Raw genomic sequence first — 21,798 nt, forward strand, 5'->3', positions numbered from 1 at the left:
GCCTAGTCTGATGAGTCTGGATTTCTGCTGCGACATTCAGATGGTCGGGTCCGAATTTGGCTTCAACAACATGAAAGCATGGCTCCATCCTGCCTTGTATCAACAGTTAAGGCTGGTGGTGGAGTGATGGTGTGGGGGATAATATCTTGGCACATTTTGGGCTCATTAGTGCCAATTAAGCATCGTGTTAACTCCACTGCCTACCTAAGTATTGTTACCGACCATGTCCATCCCTTTATGACCACAGTGTTCCCATCTTCTGATGGCTACTTCCAGCAGGATAACACAAGTCATATCATAAAGCGCAAATAATCTCAGACTGGTTTCTTGAACATGACAATGAGTTCACTGTATTCAACTTGCCTCCAGTCATCAGACCTATGCCAAGAAGGATTAAAGCAGTTCTGAAGGCAAAAGAGGGTAAAACCCGGTACTAGCAAGGTGAACCTAATAAAGTGGTCTGTGAGTGTATTTTCTGTATTTAGGGCAAGTAAAATACAAGTAACTGCAATTAAATTACCTAAAACTGAAAAGTAAACCCCTATTTTACTTTTTATGTGAATAAGTAAATTAATTATATTAACTAGTTACTTTGTACACCCATCACTGCATCAGACTGAAATAAAACACAAGAAAAACCAAAAAGTATAAAAACTTTTTTGCCTGTAATATCTCACATTAATAAATCAATCCTCAAGTCCCACTTATTAAAATAAAAAACAAACACTGTCAAAGTAGCTCAGAAGTTGCCGGAACAACTTTCACAGCTGCTTCTTCGAGTCACAACATTTGACTGTCCTGCATCACAGAGCATTACAACCTTCCCTCTGGATTCTGGCCAATCATTGTTCAGAGATTTAAATACGTACTTGTGTCAGCCTGGCTGCCCACGCTGATGTATCTGTCGTTGGTGATTTGGGCCGTCTGGTAATAGGTGGCTTCATCTTGCTGCGGGACCTTGGCGTTCTTCTCAGTGAGAAAGGCAACAGCCTCCACTAGGTCACCATTACTGACCTGAGGATAAACAGAGATGTGTAAACACCTTTCATTATCATAACTTATTAATCTATCTACCAAATCAGCTGCAAACAAAGCCTACAAGACAGATTATGCTAGATATGGAGTTCCTGAAACTGATAGCTGACCTGCAGTGCCTGCTGTAACAGTTGAACATCTGTAGTTCCAGTAACTTCCCTCAGCTGGTTCAGTAATGTCTGCTGGTGCTGTGAGGAAAACACAAGAGAAAACAACAGACATTTATCTGCACAGCTTTATATAGACCCATACGATAAGATTGCAGTTAGGGAAAGACTAATATGGAATTTTTGACTGCAACTGATAACGAATAACTCCTAACAATAAGGGAAATACATAGTGAACAACTGATTTCTAAAGGCCACTTGCTTTTATATAAATCAAAATTTATGCCTGACAAAAATAAACACGTTTTATATACATAAAATCCATTAAAAGGCTAATTATTAAAGTAAATAATTAAAGCAACCAAGTCATTGAACATTAACCAAAAGAAAAATACTAGCAAAATAATTAAAAAGTGGCAGGCAGCCACATGTAAAACTGTTCAAGAAGCAGAAAAAAAAATATTTAAAATGCTTAAAAATATCTGCCAAATTTTCCCATCAGACTAATAATGAACATTTGAGATCAGCATCAATTTTTTTTTACTTGTGTCTAGTAATATGTCTGCAGGAATGGATCTACTGTAGTCAACGTTTGAAATGGATCGAAGCCTTTAAAAAGTTGTCCTAAAAACTATTTAATAACACCTATTCTTGTTTTAGGATCATTTTAAATATCTTGTTTTGATCCATTTCAGATGTTGACTACTGTATACATGTCAAAAGCAGTTCTCAAACAATATAATCATTAAAAATGTTAACTGAAATACTTGCAATAATTTAATGTTTGCCAAAAATAGTCATGTCATGCACATCAAAAATTGTCATGTATGCACATCAAAAATGTGCATACATGACAAAATGATGTTGAATTTTTATATACATTTATAGTGGGCAAAGTAAAATAATCTTACTTCAATCTAAAAACAAGTTAATTTAGATTATTTAGCTTGTTTTATGGAAAAACTTAAAGGCATAGTTCACCCAAAACTGAAAATTCTGTCATTATTTACTTGTTCACAGGACTTCACTTGCTAAAAATGTGCTTGAGTCTCTTTCTTCCGTTGAACACAAAAGAAGATATTCAAAAAAATGTTGGAAACCTGTAACCATTGACTACCGTGGTATTTGTTTTTCTTACTGTGGAAGTCAACAGTTACAGCTTTTTTTTTAAATATCTCCTTTTGTGTTGAAACTGTTAAGATTTTAAACCAATTGAGGGTCTGTAAAGTGTGTAAATTTACATTTTTGGGTGTACTGTCCCTTAAATAACCACTTACTGTTTCTAAAATCAAAACAATATTTTTTGCTTGTCCAGAAAATGCTTCTAAATTTTAAAATGTGTAGATATTTGGACTACAAAGCAAAAACTCAAAATAAGAGAATAATGTTTGTTGCAGTGTTTTGAGGAAATCTTTCATTTTGGGGTGTGCTATCCCTTTAATGTTGACTCATTGTGTGTGAAATATTTTTTACTATGCTTCTGGATTTAAGAGTTTGTAGATATTTGGGCTTGAAACAAAATAAAAATTCAAAGAAAGGCATTTTTTGCAGTGTGGTGAGTAAATGTTTCATTTTTGGGTGTACTATCATTTTAAATGTTGACTTATTGTTTCTGAAATCAAAACAATATTCTTTTTTTATTGGTTTAAGAATTTGTAAACATTTGGACTAGAAACATAGCAAAAATTCAAAATAAGAGAATAATTTTTGTTGCAGTGTGTTGAGGATTAATTTAATTTTTGGGGTGTGTTATTCCTTTAATGCTGACTTAATGTTTCTGAAATCAAAACAATATTATTGCTTGTCTAGAAAATGAATCTTGAAAATGTGTATATATTTGGACTAGAAACAAAGCAAAAATTCAAAATAAGAGAATTTTTGTTGCAGTATGTTAAGGAAATGTTTAATTTTTGGGTGTGCTATCCCTTTAAATGTTCACTCAATGTTTCTGAAATCAAATGTTTTTGCTTGACCAGAAAATGCTTCTTGATTTAAGAATGTGTAGATATTTGGACTAGAATCACAGCAAAAACTAAAATAAGAGAATAATTTTTGCTGCAGTGTGTTTTTTTTATTTTGGGGGGTGCTACCTGCTTTATTGCTGACTTAATGTTTCTGAAATCAAAACAATATTTTTGATTGTATAGAAAATGCTTCTTGGTTTAAAAATGTGTAGACATTTGGGCTAGAAACAAAGCAAAACTCAAAAATAAGAGTATCATTTTTGTTGCAGTGTGTTGAGGATTCATTTCATTTGTGGGGTGTGCTATCCCTTTATTGGTGACTTAATGTTTCTGAAATCAAAACAATATTTTTGCTTGTCTAGAAAATGATTCTTGATTTTAAAATGTGTAGATATTTGGACTACAAAAAAAAAACTCAAAATAAGAGAACTTTTGTTGCAGTGTGTTGAGGACTCTTTTCATTCTTGAGTGTGCTATCCCTTTAATGTTCACTCACTGTTTCTGAAATCAAAGCAATATTTTGCTTGTCTAAAATGCTTCATGATTAAAAAAAGTGTACATATTTAGACTATAAACAAAGTAAAAACTCAAAATAAGAGAATTTAAGTTGTGGTGGGTAGAGGAAATGTTTCATTTTTGGGTGTGCTAGCCCTTAATGATCACTTACTGTTTCTGAAATCAAAACAATATTTTTGCTTGTCCAAATTTTTTTTCTTGATTTAAGAAATAAAAGATATTTGTACTAAAAAACTAAAACTCATGCCTTAAAATGCCTGTCTCTACTACCCCAGGAACTAACTGGTTCCTATCCCCAGCAAAACTCAAGAATATCAAGACACACCACATATCACATATCAAAATCTCACACCTCTGGATAGGAAACACAGAGTACTGGCCCTTTATCTCAGTCCTGGCTGCGAACAGGAACGGCATGAGTCAAATACAACCCGTGCCAGGCTAAAGAGGGAGGAACCACAATCCTCCCAAGACCAAAATGCTCTACGACTGATCCGTTTCTACTCGTCTAACCATTTTAGTCTGAGATCTAACAATACAAGTTTGAGTTAAGTGGCATGATCATTATATAACAAACTAACAGCCAGCAGCGATAATGATGCCTTTGCTGAACTTCAAACGCATGTCTTTCTGTTCAAGATATAACACGAAACATCATGGGGTATGTGTGGTGCATGCACGTCCCAACACTGAACGAGGCACACCCCTCCCAGCCTGTGGTACGGACGCGCTGGGCTAAGTAACACACATTTCCCAACAGTAACACGATAAAGCAACACAAGCTCAGAGCAGGATCGGGACTGCTGAAATTCATACAGCCTGTCCACTTTTGGTTTATGTGAAATACTTTCGTTTTAAATTCCCCACCACCTGCTGCAAGTGCGGTTCGAAAGCCGATCTGGGGTAATTAAGATCACAGGATTGCTGCTGCATAATAACTTGATGAATAACCTGCCTATTTACACAACTAATGTGATAATTATGTTATTATTAAAAGCCAAAGCAACTCAAAGTACATTTAAGATGTTGAATGTTATCATTTACTCACGCTTTATCCGTTTTTAACCTTTTATGAGTTTTTCTTCTGTTAAACACTAAAGAAGATATTTTGAAGGATGATGAAAACCTGTAACCATTGACTTAGGACAAACAAATACAATGGAAGTCAACGCTTATTCCTGACATTTTTCAAAATACCTTATTTTGTGTTTAACGGAAGAAAGAAATTCAAGAAGGTAAAAGGTAAAACATGATTTTTGGGGGTGAACAAGCCCTTAAAAAAAAACAAACAGGGAAATTTCTTCACAAAATGATAGTGCTGCACAATATATCATTTCAGCATCAATATTACAATGTGCACATCCGCAATAGCCACGTCACAAGATCTGCAATACAGTGAGTTAGGATTGTATAGTTTAATATTATATATATATTATTAAAAATTATTCATTCATTCATTTTCTTTTTTAGCTTAGTCCCTTTATTAATCCAGGGTCGCCACAGCAGAATAACCGGCAACTTATCTAGCATGTTTTTTACACAGCAGATGCCCTTCCAACCGCAACCCATCTCTGGGAAACATTCACACGCACTCATTCACACTCATACACTAATACGGACAATTTAGCCTACCCAGTTCACCTGTACCGCATGTCTTTGGACTGTGGGGGAAACCGGAGCACCCAGAGGAAACCAACGCAAACGCAGGGAGAACATGCAAACTCCACACAGAAACGCCAACTGACCCAGCTGAGGCTCGAACCAGCTTTCATTAGTTTCAAAAACACTGATTTCTTTACAATTTAAAATTGTATCTTTAAATATATTTTTGCTGGGGAAACTGTTGTCATAAGAACTAAAATCTTATATGAACAGTAGGAACGTAGCAGAAAAATTTGGCGGTTTTAAAACACTGACTTTTCAAAATCGTGGTATACCTTGAAAAGCTAACATCCCATGCCTGGTTTAAGCTGTTATTTTCCGTAGGGATTTATATCGCAGAAATACATAATATTGCAATATCTGATCTTTCTAATATCGTGCAGCCCTTTAATATAAGCACATTAATAAACATATGCTGCAACATCATAAACATAAATCCTCATAAACGAGATTAATATTGAATTTAATTCACTCATGAAAGAACTAATATTAACAAAATTAATCATACAAGACTGCTGTTAATGAACAGATAAAACTAAATATGACATCTCAATTAGAGTTTGTTTACAAAGAGATGAAACTGAAAGCGACCTAAACACAAACCAACAAAACATGCTAAAAATACTTGCACTAATACAATAAACCTATATAAAGCGCAAATAAACAAATCCTCGATTTTATAAACAAAACAATAAACGTATTTATGTTAAAAGCAACAATGGGGCCGTCAGAACATAAACAAATGTGTAACGTCAATCACAAACTAAATCCGAGGTATGATAACACTTTATAGCACAAATTCATAACCATCGCTAATATCTAAACACATTCAATTGTATTTATATTGCAGAAATAGAAAATTTCGCAAAGTAAAAATTTTTCAAATCTCGTGCTGCCCTATTATACAAGCACATTAACAAACATATGCTGCGACATCATAAACATAAATCCTCAAAAACTAAAGACTAATATTAAATTCACTCATGAAAGAACTAATGTTAACAAACTGAATAATCATCCACTTGGTGTTAATGAATAGATAAAACTATATATGACACCCCAATGAGAGTTTGTTTACAAAGGGATTAAACTGAAAACGACAATCACAAACCAACAAAATATGCTAAAATACACTAATACAACTTATACATGGCACAAATAAACAATAAATCCTTAATTTTATAAACATAACAATAAAAAGTGTTTTACATTAAAAGCAGCAATGTGGCTATCAGAACATAAACAAATGTGTTATGTAAATCACAGACTCAATCAGAAGAATAACAACACTTTTTTTAAAACACAAATGCGTAAACATCGCTAAAATTAAAACACACTAAATTGTATTTATATCACAGAAATAGATAATATCGCAAAGTTAAATTTTTCTACTATCGTGCAGCCCTATAAACACATTAATAAACACATGCTGCAACATTATAAACATAGATCCTCAAAAACAAAAGACTAATATTGAACTTCATTCACTCACGAAAGAACTAATGTATACAACTTAAATAATCATAAGACTGGTGCTAATGAATAGATAAAATTAAAAGAAAACTTAAAATATGACATCCTATAACGAGTTTGTTTACAAAGAGATGAAACTGAAAGCAACATACACAAACCAACAAAATATGCTAAAATACACTAATATAACAATCTTATTTATGGCGCAAATTAACAATAAATCCTTAATTTTATAAACAAAACAATAAAAAACCTTTACATTAAACCAGCAGTGTGGCTTTCAGAACAAACAAACGTGTTGACCCAACCAAAAACTCAATCTGTGGTATTATAACTCTTTTGAACACAAATACATAACCATCGCTAATATTAAAACACACTATATTAACAAACCTTATAATCATACAAGACGGCAGAGGGTGTTAATGAACAGATAAAACTAAATTTAGAAATAGTATCCCCTGTTGGCTTGTTTTAGCTGGATGACCAGCCTGGCTTTAGAGGGGTTTTGGCCATTTCCAGCCTGGTCCCAGCTGGTCAGGCTGGAAAACGTCCAGTTAGATCCAGCTAAAACAGCTTGACCAGCCTGGTTTAAGATGGCCATAGCTGGTTTTGGCTGGGCTCCCCGCCTGGCTAGCCTGGAAATGTCCAAAACCCCTCTAAAACCAGACTGGTCAACCAGCTAAAATCAGCTAACCAGCCTAGGCTGGTTTAAGCTGTTATTTTCCATAGGGATTAATATTAACAATATTGCAATATCCAATCTTTCTAATATTGTGGAGCCCAATAATATAAGCACATTAATAAACATAAATACTCATAAACAAGATTAATATTGAATTTAATTTAATCATGAAAAAACTAATATTAACTAAATTAATCATACAAGACTGCTGTTAATGAACAGATAAAACTATCCCAATAGAGTTTGTTTACAAAGAGATGAAACTGAAAGCGACATGAACACAAAGTAACAAAACATGCTAAAAATATTTGCACTAATACAATAAACCTATATAAATCGCAAATAAACAAATCCTCGATTTTATAAACGAAACAATAAAAAGTGCTTATGTAAAAGCAACAATGGGGACGTCAGAACATAAACAAACGTGTAACGTCAATCACAAACTAAATCCGAGGTATGATAACACTTTTTAAACACAAATACATAACCATCGCTGATATTAAAACATATTTAGAGTGAGTTTCACAGCTTGTTTTGGTGGGGAAGTCTAGCAGCTTTAGCTCTGCTAGCACAAACGCGATTATTTCTCAGCGTTTGTTTCAGATTAAAGAGCTTGTGGTGTTTTATTTACAATAGTTTACGTTGAAAAAAAACTTTAAAATGCCTAAAATTCAGAATTACGTAAGCGCAAGAGTTCAACAAATGAAAACAAACACAGGAGCGTGAGGCGCGGCTAACGTAATGCTAGCACTAGGCCGCAGCAATCAAACCGAACCACGGAACTTCGTCGCGCCCATAAACCTCCGTTATAACACCCAGGTGACCAAACCGGGGGAAACTGAGCTGGGCTTAACGTTAACCGCGTCCGTGTTTTCACCCAATGTTAGCTCCTTACCTTCTGAGAGTGCTGCTGCAGGACATTCTGCTCCACGGTCATGGCCGCTTCCGATGCAGGCGAAGAGGACTCAAATTTGACGGTAAAAATGGAGCATACAGGAGTTCTACGAGCTCAACAGGAAAGTTTAAAAACGAAAAAGCCTGTACTCTCATCCGCGCTGCAACGGCGCCATGACGAACACGAGCAGTACAGTCACATCTGACATCTCTGACATCCATTAGCTGGGTCTGAATCACACACGCGTGCGCGCGCCCTTACGTCATAGTGGTGGAGTAAACACACACCCCTACTCGCACACATTCATACATGGATAAACAAAACAATGCGCATCCAAGCAATGCAGCAAAACATATGATCAAAAAAAAACTTCACAAAAGATCTACTGGTGGCCTGCATTGTATATAATATAGCTTACAATCTAAGATGTTACAATGTAAACCAGCAAATTGCAGGGTTTCAGAACAATTATGAAGCACACAAACACAAAATCATCAACATGCAAAATGTACCATTATATATATATTTATATATGTATAATGTTTTTGTTTTTTAATGTAAGAAAATTTACAAAGAGACAAAAAAGGGTTACATAAATTTAATTCCAGCAAATTATACAAGTTATTTACAAATATTTAAAAAAGAAATTCGAAGGGGGTATATATATTTTTTTTTCATATATATATATATATATATATTATATATATATATATATATATATATATATATAGAAATAAATAAATATATATATATATATATATATATATATATATATATATATATATATATATATATATATATAGAAATAAATAAATATATATATATATATATATATATATAGAAATAAATAAATATATATATATATATATATATATATATAGAAATAAATATATAAATATATATATATATATAGAAATAAATATATATATATATATATATATATATATATATATATATATATATATATATATATATATATATATATATATATATATATATATATATATATATATATAAAAATATATATATATATACCCCCTTTGAATTTGCTTTGCATTTCTTTTTTAAATATTTCCCAACTTGTATAATTTGCTGGAATTAAATTTATGTAACCCTTTTGTCTCTTTGTAAATGTTCTTGCATAAAAAAAACAAAAACATTTTCATATAGGCAGACAGACAGACAGACAGACAGACAGACAGACAGACAGACAGACAGACAGACAGACAGACAGAAAGACAGACAGGCAGGCAGGCAGGCAGACAGACAGACAGACAGACAGACAGACAGACAGACAGACAGATAGATAGATAGATAGATAGATAGATAGATAGATAGATAGATAGATAGATAGATAGATAGATAGATAGATAGATAGATAGATAGATATTCGCTTGTCTTCCAGCAGGTGGCGTAGTTGTACATGTTTTCCGTCGTTAGAGTTGCATAAGCTGTGACCCAGCAGCAGCATAAAGGCCAAGAGGACACAGATAAGTCAGTCAGAGGATGGGATGCATTTACCGCTTTTTTAAGAGCTCGGCTAATTTACGTTTCCCTCACTCTTTTTATCTATTGTAGATGTTCAAACATAGAAACTCAAAGCACTGAATGAGTGAGACTCTTTTGACTCCAGGTGTCATTTTACCAGCGCCATGACACTGATTGTGCTGTTTTGTCGCCCTGTTCCAGATTTTTCCTGGAAGTCTTTGTATATGGCCTCTCATGATCTTTAAGGTATGGCATTTCACTTCATATGTGTATCCAGAAATGTCTAAACTGTACATTAATTAAGCACATGTCCCTCTGACTTACATAAGACACATTTAGAGGTCAGAGGTCAGTGAGATGTAATCATAATGCGATTTAGCCTCTGTGTGACCTCTGAGTTCACGTTACAGCTGTGAGGCTAAATTAAAAAATAACACTGGTAGTACATCAGCATGTTATTCATAAAGACCTCCTCATCGTGTTTAATTAAACTAAATCAATTCAACAGAATCAACTCCCAGATCTCCGAAGATTGATATGAAGATTTCAGGGGTCAGCGAAGACCTTTGACCTCAGAGGCAGTGCTTTAATCTCAATCTGGCCCTAGTGAGATTGCTTGACTCTAAAGTGCCCTTTCACATGTAAAAGTGATTTGTGGAAATGTTTGTCCTAAAAGTTCATGACGCATGAAGGTGGTTTTGTGTGGAACATTTAAGGAAAAGCATAAATTTAGTTGAAAATCGATCGAAATTGAATTAATGTAAATTTACAGTCGTTTTCAAAGTGGGATCCAAAATCATGAGATCAATTCTAATATTTAATAAACTAACATTCTAAAAATAAATTTATTTAATATAATTTCCATAAATTTTATATAAACTCCAATATTTTTTTCTCCAGATTTAAATGAAAAATGTATATTTAAAAAAAAAAATGTTTGGTCATGAAGTTATTTACTTATTTAAGTCTAAGGCTATAGAATACACAAGACGTGTCACCTTTATACTTTTGAAATGGGGAAAAGTGTAACTGTCAATATGGCTTACAAATGGCCAAGAGGTGACACTCAATAGAACCAAAGCACATAGAATCACCAAGAGGCGACTCTCTAGTGCAATTTGGGAAACAGCCACTAGATGGCGAGGCGGCCATTTTAGAATAAAAACTCCAATAGAACAACAGCATATAGGGGAAAATATTGGGGGAATTAATAAACAGGTGGCTAATAATTCTGACTTAAACTGTGCACACACACACACACACACACACACACACACACACACACAGAGAGACAGACATATACATATGCATGGATGCTCTGATATGGATGTAAACAAATGTATATTATGTAATGTAGGATACGAATCTTGAAAACAATACACTGAATAAAACATGTAGCCTACAAACAATTCCAGACTGACATATTTTAGCAGTATTAACATGTTATACATTTACACAGTGCATGAGTCAAACAAAGCTTCCCAGGTACCAAAGAATTCTGGCCCAGATTTGGCACAAATCTGGCACATCAGGCATTCATCCGGCACTGGCATACAGCATGTGGGCCAAACATGGCCCAGGTTTGGCAGAGGTGGCACCGTGTTGAAGGCGGCAGACAAGACATGGGCCAGATGTCAAATGTAGTATTTGGCCCAGATGTTCAAAACTGATCTGTGGCCCACATAAGTTTGGCCTTTCTGGAACCACATTTAAAATACATAAAAATATTTTTTGAGTAAAAAAATGTTTCAATACACAGTCATTCCATCTTCCACTTGTATCTTCTAATGCCTTCATTTTAATCTAGGAAACAATCAAGATTGAATTATTTGAATTAATCTATTCTTTCTTGTATGTTGCAACTAAATTTACCCTACATTACATTTTTTTTAATATTCAAATTATTATTTTGCTAATTATATTATTATTATTATGATATACCATAATATACAGACGGGAGTGTTAAAATGTTAAGTCAATTGTTTTTGTGCTGCTTGTCTAAGCACAAACACCAGAAAAAATTCAAAAATTCAAATCTACCAATCAGGTTGCTTGGAGAAAAAGCTCGCCCGTAGCGCGCCTAATGCGCAATGCTTTATGGGTTTATCAATATGATATTGCAGTCGTAACCATTGGTCGTGGCTCTCGGTTTTCTGTTCAGTTTTCAAATATATTTTCTTCCGGTGAACGGTGTGTAACATCAGTCTGCTGATTTAGCTGCCCTCCCTTCAGATACTCATCCATGTACGTACATATACAGTAAAGGTCGAGGCTCCCTTTCATCAAATATTTATTACATCGCATATTTATTATACATTTTCATATTATACATGTAAACATTTATTATTATATACGTTAGCTCCCTTATATCTCTTAAAGGTTTAATACCAAGAGCATACGCTATGATAAAGGTACATTTCACACAAATGTAAACAGCCTACCTAAACCATGCTGACGTATGGACCGTCACCCACCTTCGTAAATAAAAACGCAATTTTTATGAGAAAACGTATATCCTTTATTACGTTTAGAGTGTGGAGCGATAGCTGTCGGTCCACAAGACAATAAACAGCCGCTGTAAATGGTAAATGTTGGCAAAGTTTTCAAACAGGTAGTGAAGACTATAGCGTATCTGACGCTATTGCTCCGGCCGGAAGTAAGGATATGCAACTACCGCTCAACCAGATGTGCTAGCTACCGTCCGTGAAAAAGGCCTATCATAAGTCTGTAAAATAAAGTATTAAAAGCGCTGATGATTTTGATAGTAAGTGTTGTATTGTTGTCCTTCAGGTTGTGTCTCAGCTTTAATGCACTTTTTAAATAAATAAATAGAGAAGAAAGCGGCTGCTTGCCTTCGCCACAGCAATAAGATCCAATGGACAGCCGATTGCTTTCACTCCAAAATGGCGGAATCCAGGGCTGTTGCTGGGATTTTTTTCTAATATCAACACACTTTTTTAACTGATTGTAGACAGCAGGTTAGTGTTAATAGAACAATTTCTGAGCCAAAATATCTAGAGTACGGGAGCTCCGCAGGGCGGCCGTAGCTCACCGGTTTTGTTCACTCTGTATACAGATGCATGAAGATGTTCTTATTCTAATATTTACATTAAGTTCTCAAATGTTACTGTCATCTTAGGGTTATTAAATAAGAATAGAGATTTATCTGAATATTTTTCAGAGATTTAAAGATTTGCGAGTTGGTGCGGTGCATAATCTTCTAGCTTTGAATGTCAGTAAGACTAAAGAGATGGTGTTTGACCCTAGAAGAGTTGGTGATCATAGGCCTGTGACCATCACTACTCAAACCATCACACAGGTCACTTCATATAAATATTGTGGTGTCTTCTTTGATAACTCGCTGAAATCGAAGATACATGTTGATAATCACATGTTCTGCACATGAAATGTAAGTTGTTACCTTCGGGGAAAAGGTTCAGAGTACCTTCCTGTAGATCAGGGGTCACCAATCTCAGTCCTGGAAGGCCGGTGTCCCTGCAGGGTTTAGCTCCAACTTGCCTCAACACACCTGCCTGGATGTTTCAAGTATACCAAGTAAAGACCTTGATTAGCTCGTTCAGGTGTGTTTGATTAGGGTTGGAGCTAAAATCTGCAGGAGACCGGCCCTTCAGGAACAGGTTTGATGACCACTGCTGTAGATTATATAAAAATTCTTTTCATCCTATACGCCAGGGCTGTCAAACTCAATTCCTGGAGGGCCGAAGCCCTGCACAGTTTAGTTCCAACCCTGCTCCAACACACTTACCTGTAGGTTTCAAACAAGCCTGAAGGACTCAATTAGTTGGATGAGGTGTGTTTAATTAGGGTTGGAACTAAACTGTGCAGAGCTGCGGCTCTTTTGGAACTGAGTTTGACACCTGTGCTATAAGCATTAAGCTATTAAATAATAGTGGTGGCTTAGACTGAGACTATCTGTTTTTGCTTATTTACGTGTATATGAAGAGAGGCATGTAACTTTTATTGAAATACTTATTTGTTTTTTTTTGTATTGTTTTTTTCCATGTTTGTGATGACTGCAAGATGAGGACAAGAGCCCAAGACATATTTTCCTAACTGGGACAATAAAGTTTTACCTTATCTTACCTAACTTTTAGATTTTTGCACATTTTTGCAGTGTGATTGGCTCTTAGATAAGTATAGAGTAAAAAGGTCCAGGGCTTATCATTGTTATTGACATAAATTTTATTATGATTCGATATAATATCGTTTATCAGCCCACCCCTAGTATATACTTAATTAAAAAAATTATTAATATAAAAAAATGGGGTCCAAATTTATATAATAATATATTACTAAATATTTTCCATAAATCCAAATATTTTCATATTTTAGTGAGAATATATGTTCAAAAACATCTAATATACAACTGCAAATAAACCCAAGTATTAGTTAATAGTCATATATACTGAAGGTAATTGAAATGAAAAGAGAACAATCTGTTTCAGTCTGAATGTGTGAAACCGAGAACTAGTTTCGCTGACCTTGCACGTTCAAGGTTTTCTCATGTTCATGAACAAAGCCTGGTATCATCAAAGGTCACATAAGCACATCTGTTCCAGCACCGAACTTGAAATACCCGTCCGTTTATCCTGCCATTACCCGTGAAACGTTAACTCCAACATAAGTTAAGTGTGAATCAATTTTAAGCTCTTCTCTGCTCTGTTGCCTGAGGTCAACGACACAGCACAGTTGCCTGACTTGATCAACAACAGCTCTTAATGAAACCAGAGCTTCTTCTGCCAGCTGTCACACTTCTGCTGGCCTTTGAAGAACTAGAGGCTGCTGGGAAACCAATGGGATAGAGGGGACGGAGGGTCACAGCTGCAGGGCAACCGAACTGAAAGAGCTGAAGATGTCAGAGAGAGAGAGAGAGAAAGGTCAAACCCTGAGGCTCTGGATCAGACTTCAAGAAGCTCACCTTCACCATCAGCAGCAGACAATGGAGATCTGCAGCACAGCACACCGATTAAAGCTGCAGGACACGTCGAGACACGTGTTTTATACTGATGCTGACACTGTTCACGGGTGCAGAGAAATGCTAAATAAGTTCTTAGAAGTTGAATAATGGCTGTATTAAAGGCATAGTTCACTGAAAAACTAACATTTACTCAGTCTCAGGTGGTTCCATGGTGTTATGAGTTTCCATTTTCTTCTGAATACAAAAGATATTTTGAAGAATGTTAAAAACCAGGAGTCATTAAGTTCCATTGTAGGACAAATTCTATAGATGTCGATGGTTACAGGTTTCCATTGTTCAAAGTATGGATGTATGGAAGGATAAATAGAGGGATGGATGGACAGACAGACTGACTGACTGATAAATGGATGGAAAGGAAGGACAGATAGAGGAATGGATGGGTGAATGGACTGAAGGACAGATGGATGAACCAACAGACAGACAGACAGACAGACAGACAGACAGATAGATAGATATAGATAGAAAAAGGGATGAATGGATAAACAGATCGAAACGGACAGACGATGGATAGATGAATAAATGGATGGACAAACCAACAGGCAGACAAACAGATATGGATGGATGAATGGATCGGACAGACCAGATAGATAGATGGACAAAGAAAAAAGGATGAATGAATGGATGAACAGATTGAATGGATGGACAGAGAGACAATAGATCGATGGATGGATAGATGGCCAAACCAACAGGCAGAGAAACAGATGGATAGATAGATAGATAGATAGATAGATAGATAGATAGATAGATAGATAGATAGATAGATAGATAGATAGATAGATAGATAGATAGATAGATAGATAGATAGATAATACAGATCGAACAGAGAAATTGATAGATCAGACAAACGGAGAGACAGATAGAACAGAAGGACAGACAGATCAGAAAGAAAGATAGATAGACAGACGGATAGAGTTAGATCAGACACAGACAGACAGTTAAATCAGACAGACAGATAGTTAGATCAGACACAAACAGACAGATCAGAAAGACAGATAGATCGGACAGATCAGACAGACAGCTAGATAGATAGATAGAACAGACAGACATTTAGATCAGACAGACAGATAGACAGATATAACAGAAGGACAGACAGACAGATACAGACAGACAGCAAGATAGTTAGATCAGACAGACAGATAGACAGATATAACAGAAGGACAGACAGACAGATAGACAGCAAGACAGTTAGATCAGACAGACAGACAGATAAGACAGGTCAGACAGACAGCTAGATAGATAAACTGACAGACAGAAAAGACATAGACAGACAGACAGACACAACAGGACAGACAGACAGATTGAACAGAAGGACAGACAGATCACAAAGAAAGATAGATAGACAGACGGATAGAGTTAGATCAGACACAGACAGACAGTTAAATCAGACAGACAGATAGTTAGATCAGACACAAACAGACAGATCAGAAAGACAGATAGATCGGACAGATCAGACAGACAGCTAGATAGATAGATAGAACAGACAGACATTTAGATCAGACAGACAGATAGACAGATATAACAGAAAGACAGACAGACAGACAGACAGATACAGACAGACAGCAAGATAGTTAGATCAGACAGACAGATATAACAGAAGGACAGACAGACAGACAGATACAGACAGACAGCAAGACAGTTAGATCAGACAGACAGACAGATAGATAAACTGACAGACAGAAAAGACATAGACAGACAGACAGACACAACAGGACAGACAGACAGATTGAACAGAAGGACAGACACACAGACAGGCAGATAGATAGATAGATAGACAGACAGACAGGCAGATAGATAGATGGATAGATAGACAGACACACAGACAGATAGATCAGACAGGTCAGACAGAAAGATAAATAAGACATATAAACAGATCAGACTGAAAGCTAGCTAGAAAGACAGATAGAATAAAGAGACAGACAGATAATTAGATCAGACACAGACAGACAGATAGAACAGACAGACAGATTGCTCAGACAGACAGGACAGTCAGTCAGTTGTGTGGTGAAGCCAGCAGTGGATCTCTCCAGTGAGGTGTGATTAAGTGTTCAGTAAATCAGCAGCAGTGTTGGTGATGGTGTTGAATCAGGTTAAACATTCACTCAGGAGGCCGTGCTTGAACATGGGAAATAAACACACATCGCCTCCAAATCTCCATCTCAACCTGCTGACCCCTGCTGACCCCAGCGCTTTGTCTTCCTGGAAGACCAAGCTATTTCCTTTGTGCAGTGGCCTGTAGTTAAACTGTAAGTAGTTTTCTGGGCCTCCTCCAGTCCAGCGGCACAGGCCAGGATTCAAAGGATGTGAGACAGACAAACGGTCGCTTGTGCGCTGCAAACGCTGACCTGGGATCAGACGTGTGACTTGTGCGTTTGCCCTCTCCTGTGTTTTGTAGCCAAAAGGAAAGCGGGGGTTACTGGCAGTTCAAGCATGATAAGCATCTCTGGATGAGGAGTTCACACGGACGAAAGGTTATGTGAAGTTGAAGAAAAGAAACCTCATTAGAGGATTAAGGAAGGGGAAGACGACGGACAAAAGACTCTCTTTCAGCGAGAGTCTGGAAGAGGAAACATGCGGCTAAATGCATAAAACCTTCATTTTTATTCACATCACAGTCGACACTTTTAACACACTATAAAATATCCCAGTGTCATTAGATTTAACATATTTAAAATGTGGTGCTTTTTTTGTTTATGCACTGCAGAAATATGTTAATTCCACCATAGACTGTAAAAAACATGGACGTAGTATCCGTGATGTCACCCTTAGGTAGGCCCACACGAAATCTGCAATTGGATTTGCATTTAAACATTAAATAAAAGTTAAAAGATGTTATTTTTTATTTTACATATTAATGTTTTATTTATAATACGCCCAAAATAATTCCGCAGAAATCCACAGATTTTTACTAAAAATTCTCCACAGAAATAGCAAAAAATGTCCGCAGATTCTGTCTGGAACCCAAAAGAAGCTGCCAGTAGGCGTGGCCAACAGTCACCATTTTGTTCACGCGTCATCGCACCAACTGGGGGATACCATGTCATATCATTTGATATTAGAAGGAAATAATCCCAAAAGGCAACTGACTATGTAAAGCCACATAAAATAAAACAAAAATACGATATATATCCCGAGTTCAGCAGCTAATCAGCCGGAATCAGCTGAGGTGAAGATACAGCGACCAGAAAGACCTAGCTGTCACTCAAGTGGCCACGCCCTTAATTATGCAGACTTAATAAAACCATAAATGAAACTGATGAGTTATAAAAAAAAAAAATTCAACCCCTCACAGTTGTCCTGAAGGGTAATATTAGCTATATGCACCTAAATGGTTTTTTGTACCAGGCTGTAAACACCTTTTTCTGCTGTAAATTGAACAGTTGGGTCAATAGAGATTTGCTCTATATGAAGCCAGGACCAGACAAACTTTGATGAATTGCAGTTTTAGTTACTTCCGTATTTGCTTCCCGAGGGAGAGCAGGAGGTTGCCGCTTGGTTTTCACAGGTTTTTCCATTTATTTGTGGTTATGAATTGCATTACGTGACCTTGATCTCTGCTCTGTAGACTTGTGATGTAGAAAATTCAACTGTTCAGTTTAACAAAATTACTTCTATTGACATTTTAGTAGTTGAAACAAGAGCAGTGGTTCTCAAACTTGTTTGACCAAGTACCACCATAATGATCAGCAGTGTTGGGGGTGACGCATTACATTGAGTCACTTAATAATATTACATTTTTTAAGTAACGGGTAAAGTAACGCATTACTTTAAAAATGAAGCAATATTTGAGTTACTTTCTTAAAAATGGAACGTTTTAAGAATAAAAACGATCTGCTCCCACACTGGCGTTTCACCTAGCATTTCTGAACAACTCTCCGTCCATACAACAACACCACCACTAAAAATGCACATCACTTGACCACACACACACACACACACACACACACACACACACACACACACACACACACACACACACACACACACACACACACACACACACACACACACACACACACACACACACACACACACACACACACTTTTGCATGCATTGCAGCAGGCTTTTAGCACATCAACCCATGTAAGAGCTGTGCACATCGGACTGTTCATCAAGCATCTACTGCTGCATCTCGTCTCACTATATTTGTTAAAAGTGATATTTAACTTATCTTGTTGTCTATATCTAACGACATATTCCCTTTTTAAAGTACTTTTTCAAACTTTTCAACATCAAAGTTTATTGATCAAAAATCAAGATCTTATGATGCACGTTAAGAGCAAAAATAAATGGGGGAAAAACATAAAAAAAACTGTTAAATTGAGGATTTTTTTGTAGTAAAAAAAAAAGTAGTAAAAAAAAAGATGTTTTTAGTTTGTTCAAAGGGTGGTACAGTGGCTCAGTGGTTGGCACAGTCGCCTCACATCAAGATGGTTTGAGTTGGCATTTCTCTGTGGAGTTTACATGGTCCCCCTGTGCTGGCATGGTTTTCCTCTGGGTGCTCCGGTTTTCCCCACAGTCCAAAGACATGCGCTACAGTTGAATAAACTGGCCAGTGTATGAGTGTGAATGAGAGTATGGGTGTTTCCCAGTACTGGGCATTCACCGTGTAAAACATAAGTTGGAATAGCTAGCAGTTCATTCCGCTGTGACGACCTCTGAAATAGAGACTAAGCCAAAGGTAAACGAAAGAATGTTTGTTCAAACTACTTATTTAAAATGAGCTAAAACACCAGTTTTTTTTTGTGACAACTCAATTGTTTTATGTTGAATTCACTTAAATCTGCAAAAGTCAAGTTAACTTAGTGCCTTCATGTTATCCCAACACAAATCGATTGTGTAAAACCCAACATTTTTTTGCCTTCCTTTAAATTCCATAATAATAAACCAAATTTGTCATTATATATATCTGCAAATAATCGGTTTATCTGCAAACAGAAATGTTATAACTCCTCAGCGATGTGACTATTTTTGCATGGCGTATTTATTTGGACGTTTGTTTAAGTGGCTGAAAGGAAGTGCAAAATTGAGATCAATGCGTTTCTCTCACAATGGCTGGACCAGGTACTTTTTCCAAATGCAAGCCGACTACCTGTTTTCCCATAATTAGGAAACTGTGTTTTCCAAATCCTCCTTACCATCTCTTTCCTGCTATTGTTCCGAAATGGCAGTCATGTAAATACCAGTTTGCAAAATCTTTTAATACGCTGCGCTGATACATGATGAATGACGCTGGTTCAGATGTTAAACTGATAGTTCAGCCAAAAATGAAAATGATCTCATCCTACATGTAGGTGTGCCTTTCTCCTTTCAGGCAGAGTAATTTTATATTAAATAAATAATACCCTGGCTCATTTGAGCTTTGAAGTGACAGTAAAGGATATTATTATAAGTTGTGGCAAGTATTTTAAAAGGCGCAGTATGCAATAGTCACCACTAGAGGAGACGTTTTCACTATAAACAAATGCAACACAGGCTCATTGTGCATACAAACCAGTCTACATTTCTGGAGAAAAATTTAAATTATGTTGCCAGAGCTATGTATGGCTGCATTTCATTCCTAAAATGAACGCTATAGGGTGGAATGTTGACAGCATCTGTTCTTTTTCGCTCTACCAACTGACCGCTCACCTCCATATGGATGGCTTTTCCGCTGTTGTCAGTTTGCCCAGTAGCTTGCCATGTATGTCAACGAACTTAGAATGTGGAGCAGAGATGAACGTTTGAGTCCGTTCAAACGCAGGTTGCCAGTTTGACGACATAAATCAGCCTTTAGGCTCGATAGAAGCACATTTCTGTTTAAATCGTGTTCTAAATAAATCAGCGGCACGTGATAGAAGTAATATGTCCCATATAAGTTTGTCCTAACCAACACCTGAAATTTATACTTTAGAAACGACTTCTATTTCTTGCAGCTAAAGAACTGGATAAACTGACAATGATCACCTCAGGTACACCATATGTGCTTTATTCTATGTTAAATGCTAATAGTGTGAGTTTGAATGCCATTTTACATGACATTTATTGCCGTACTACTGAAAGCAGCAGCAGATAGTTCACATCAGATCTTCAAAATAAAATAAACTGTTTAAAATTAGAGCTGCGACTTGAAACCAACACATCAGTGATTCAGCATCTACATTTAATCATGATAAATAGTGTTATTTGGGTCTGTGTTATTTATCTATGTATTTATTGCTGGTTTGTGCTTGTTGCGATCAAGTACTAGGAGGAGTGTTTCTACCCGGCTTATCCAGGATTGGATGATGCCCGTGACGTCACTGGGGATTCCCACTATATAAAGCTGACAGCAATGGAGTCTCTAGCTCTCTCTCATTCTACCTTGAAGTCTCTCGCCCTCCCTCAGCTCAGTGGTGGCTTGCGCTCAGGCGGTCTGGCAGGCGGTGCTCCGCAAGTCGATCATTCATCCAGATGCCGCTCCATTTAGTGTTTCGTTCATGTTAAAGTTTTGGATTCTTAGTTTGTAATGTGTTAACCTGTTTGTTTATTTTGATACTTTGTTTTGTAGCAGGTAGGGGTTTATTTTTTATAGTCACGTTTTGTTATTTATTTAGTTTAGCGAAGGTAAGCAGTGCCCCGGAAGACTCACCTATTTTTATTCCTTTCACGGGAGTTAAGGTAAGATCTATCCCAGGGGTCGGCAACCAGCGGCTCTAGAGCCCCATGCGGCTCTTTAGCGCTGCCCCAGTGGCTCCCTGGAGCTTTTTCAAAAAATGTTTGAAAACGGAAAAAGATGGGGGAGGTAAATATATTTTTGTTTTAATATGGTTTAGGAGGACAAACAATCTTAACGTTTTCTAATGCTGTAAAAGTGTGTAGAATATTTATTTTCAACATTTCTGTCAACGAAGATTTGCGTCATAGCCTGCGACACATGGAATAGGCAGGTGGCTGTTGTAAACTATCCGGCGGCTGTGTGATGCGCCATGGAGCGTAAGCTGTCTTTGCCAAA

General features: G+C 36.4%; 1 protein-coding gene across 35 annotated transcripts in view; it reads right to left on the reverse strand.

The window, feature by feature from the left end:
- The window catches only part of usp25 (ubiquitin specific peptidase 25), a 74,822-nt gene extending 66,250 nt beyond the window's left edge, over positions 1-8,572 (reverse strand). For 34 of the 35 annotated variants that reach the window (XM_073913737.1, XM_073913733.1, XM_073913724.1 and 31 more), the window contains exons 1-3: positions 8,341-8,572; positions 1,146-1,223; positions 870-1,014 (exon numbers count right to left, since the gene is read on the reverse strand). In XM_073913737.1, coding sequence (XP_073769838.1) covers positions 870-1,014; positions 1,146-1,223; positions 8,341-8,382 — 265 coding nt within the window. In that variant the 5' untranslated portion in view covers positions 8,383-8,572. 35 annotated transcript variants of the gene reach the window in all.
- Positions 8,573-21,798: the final 13,226 nt, after the last annotated feature.

This window comes from Danio rerio, chromosome 10 (genome assembly GCF_049306965.1).
Source record: "Danio rerio strain Tuebingen ecotype United States chromosome 10, GRCz12tu, whole genome shotgun sequence".
Taxonomy (NCBI): Eukaryota; Metazoa; Chordata; class Actinopteri; order Cypriniformes; family Danionidae; genus Danio; species Danio rerio.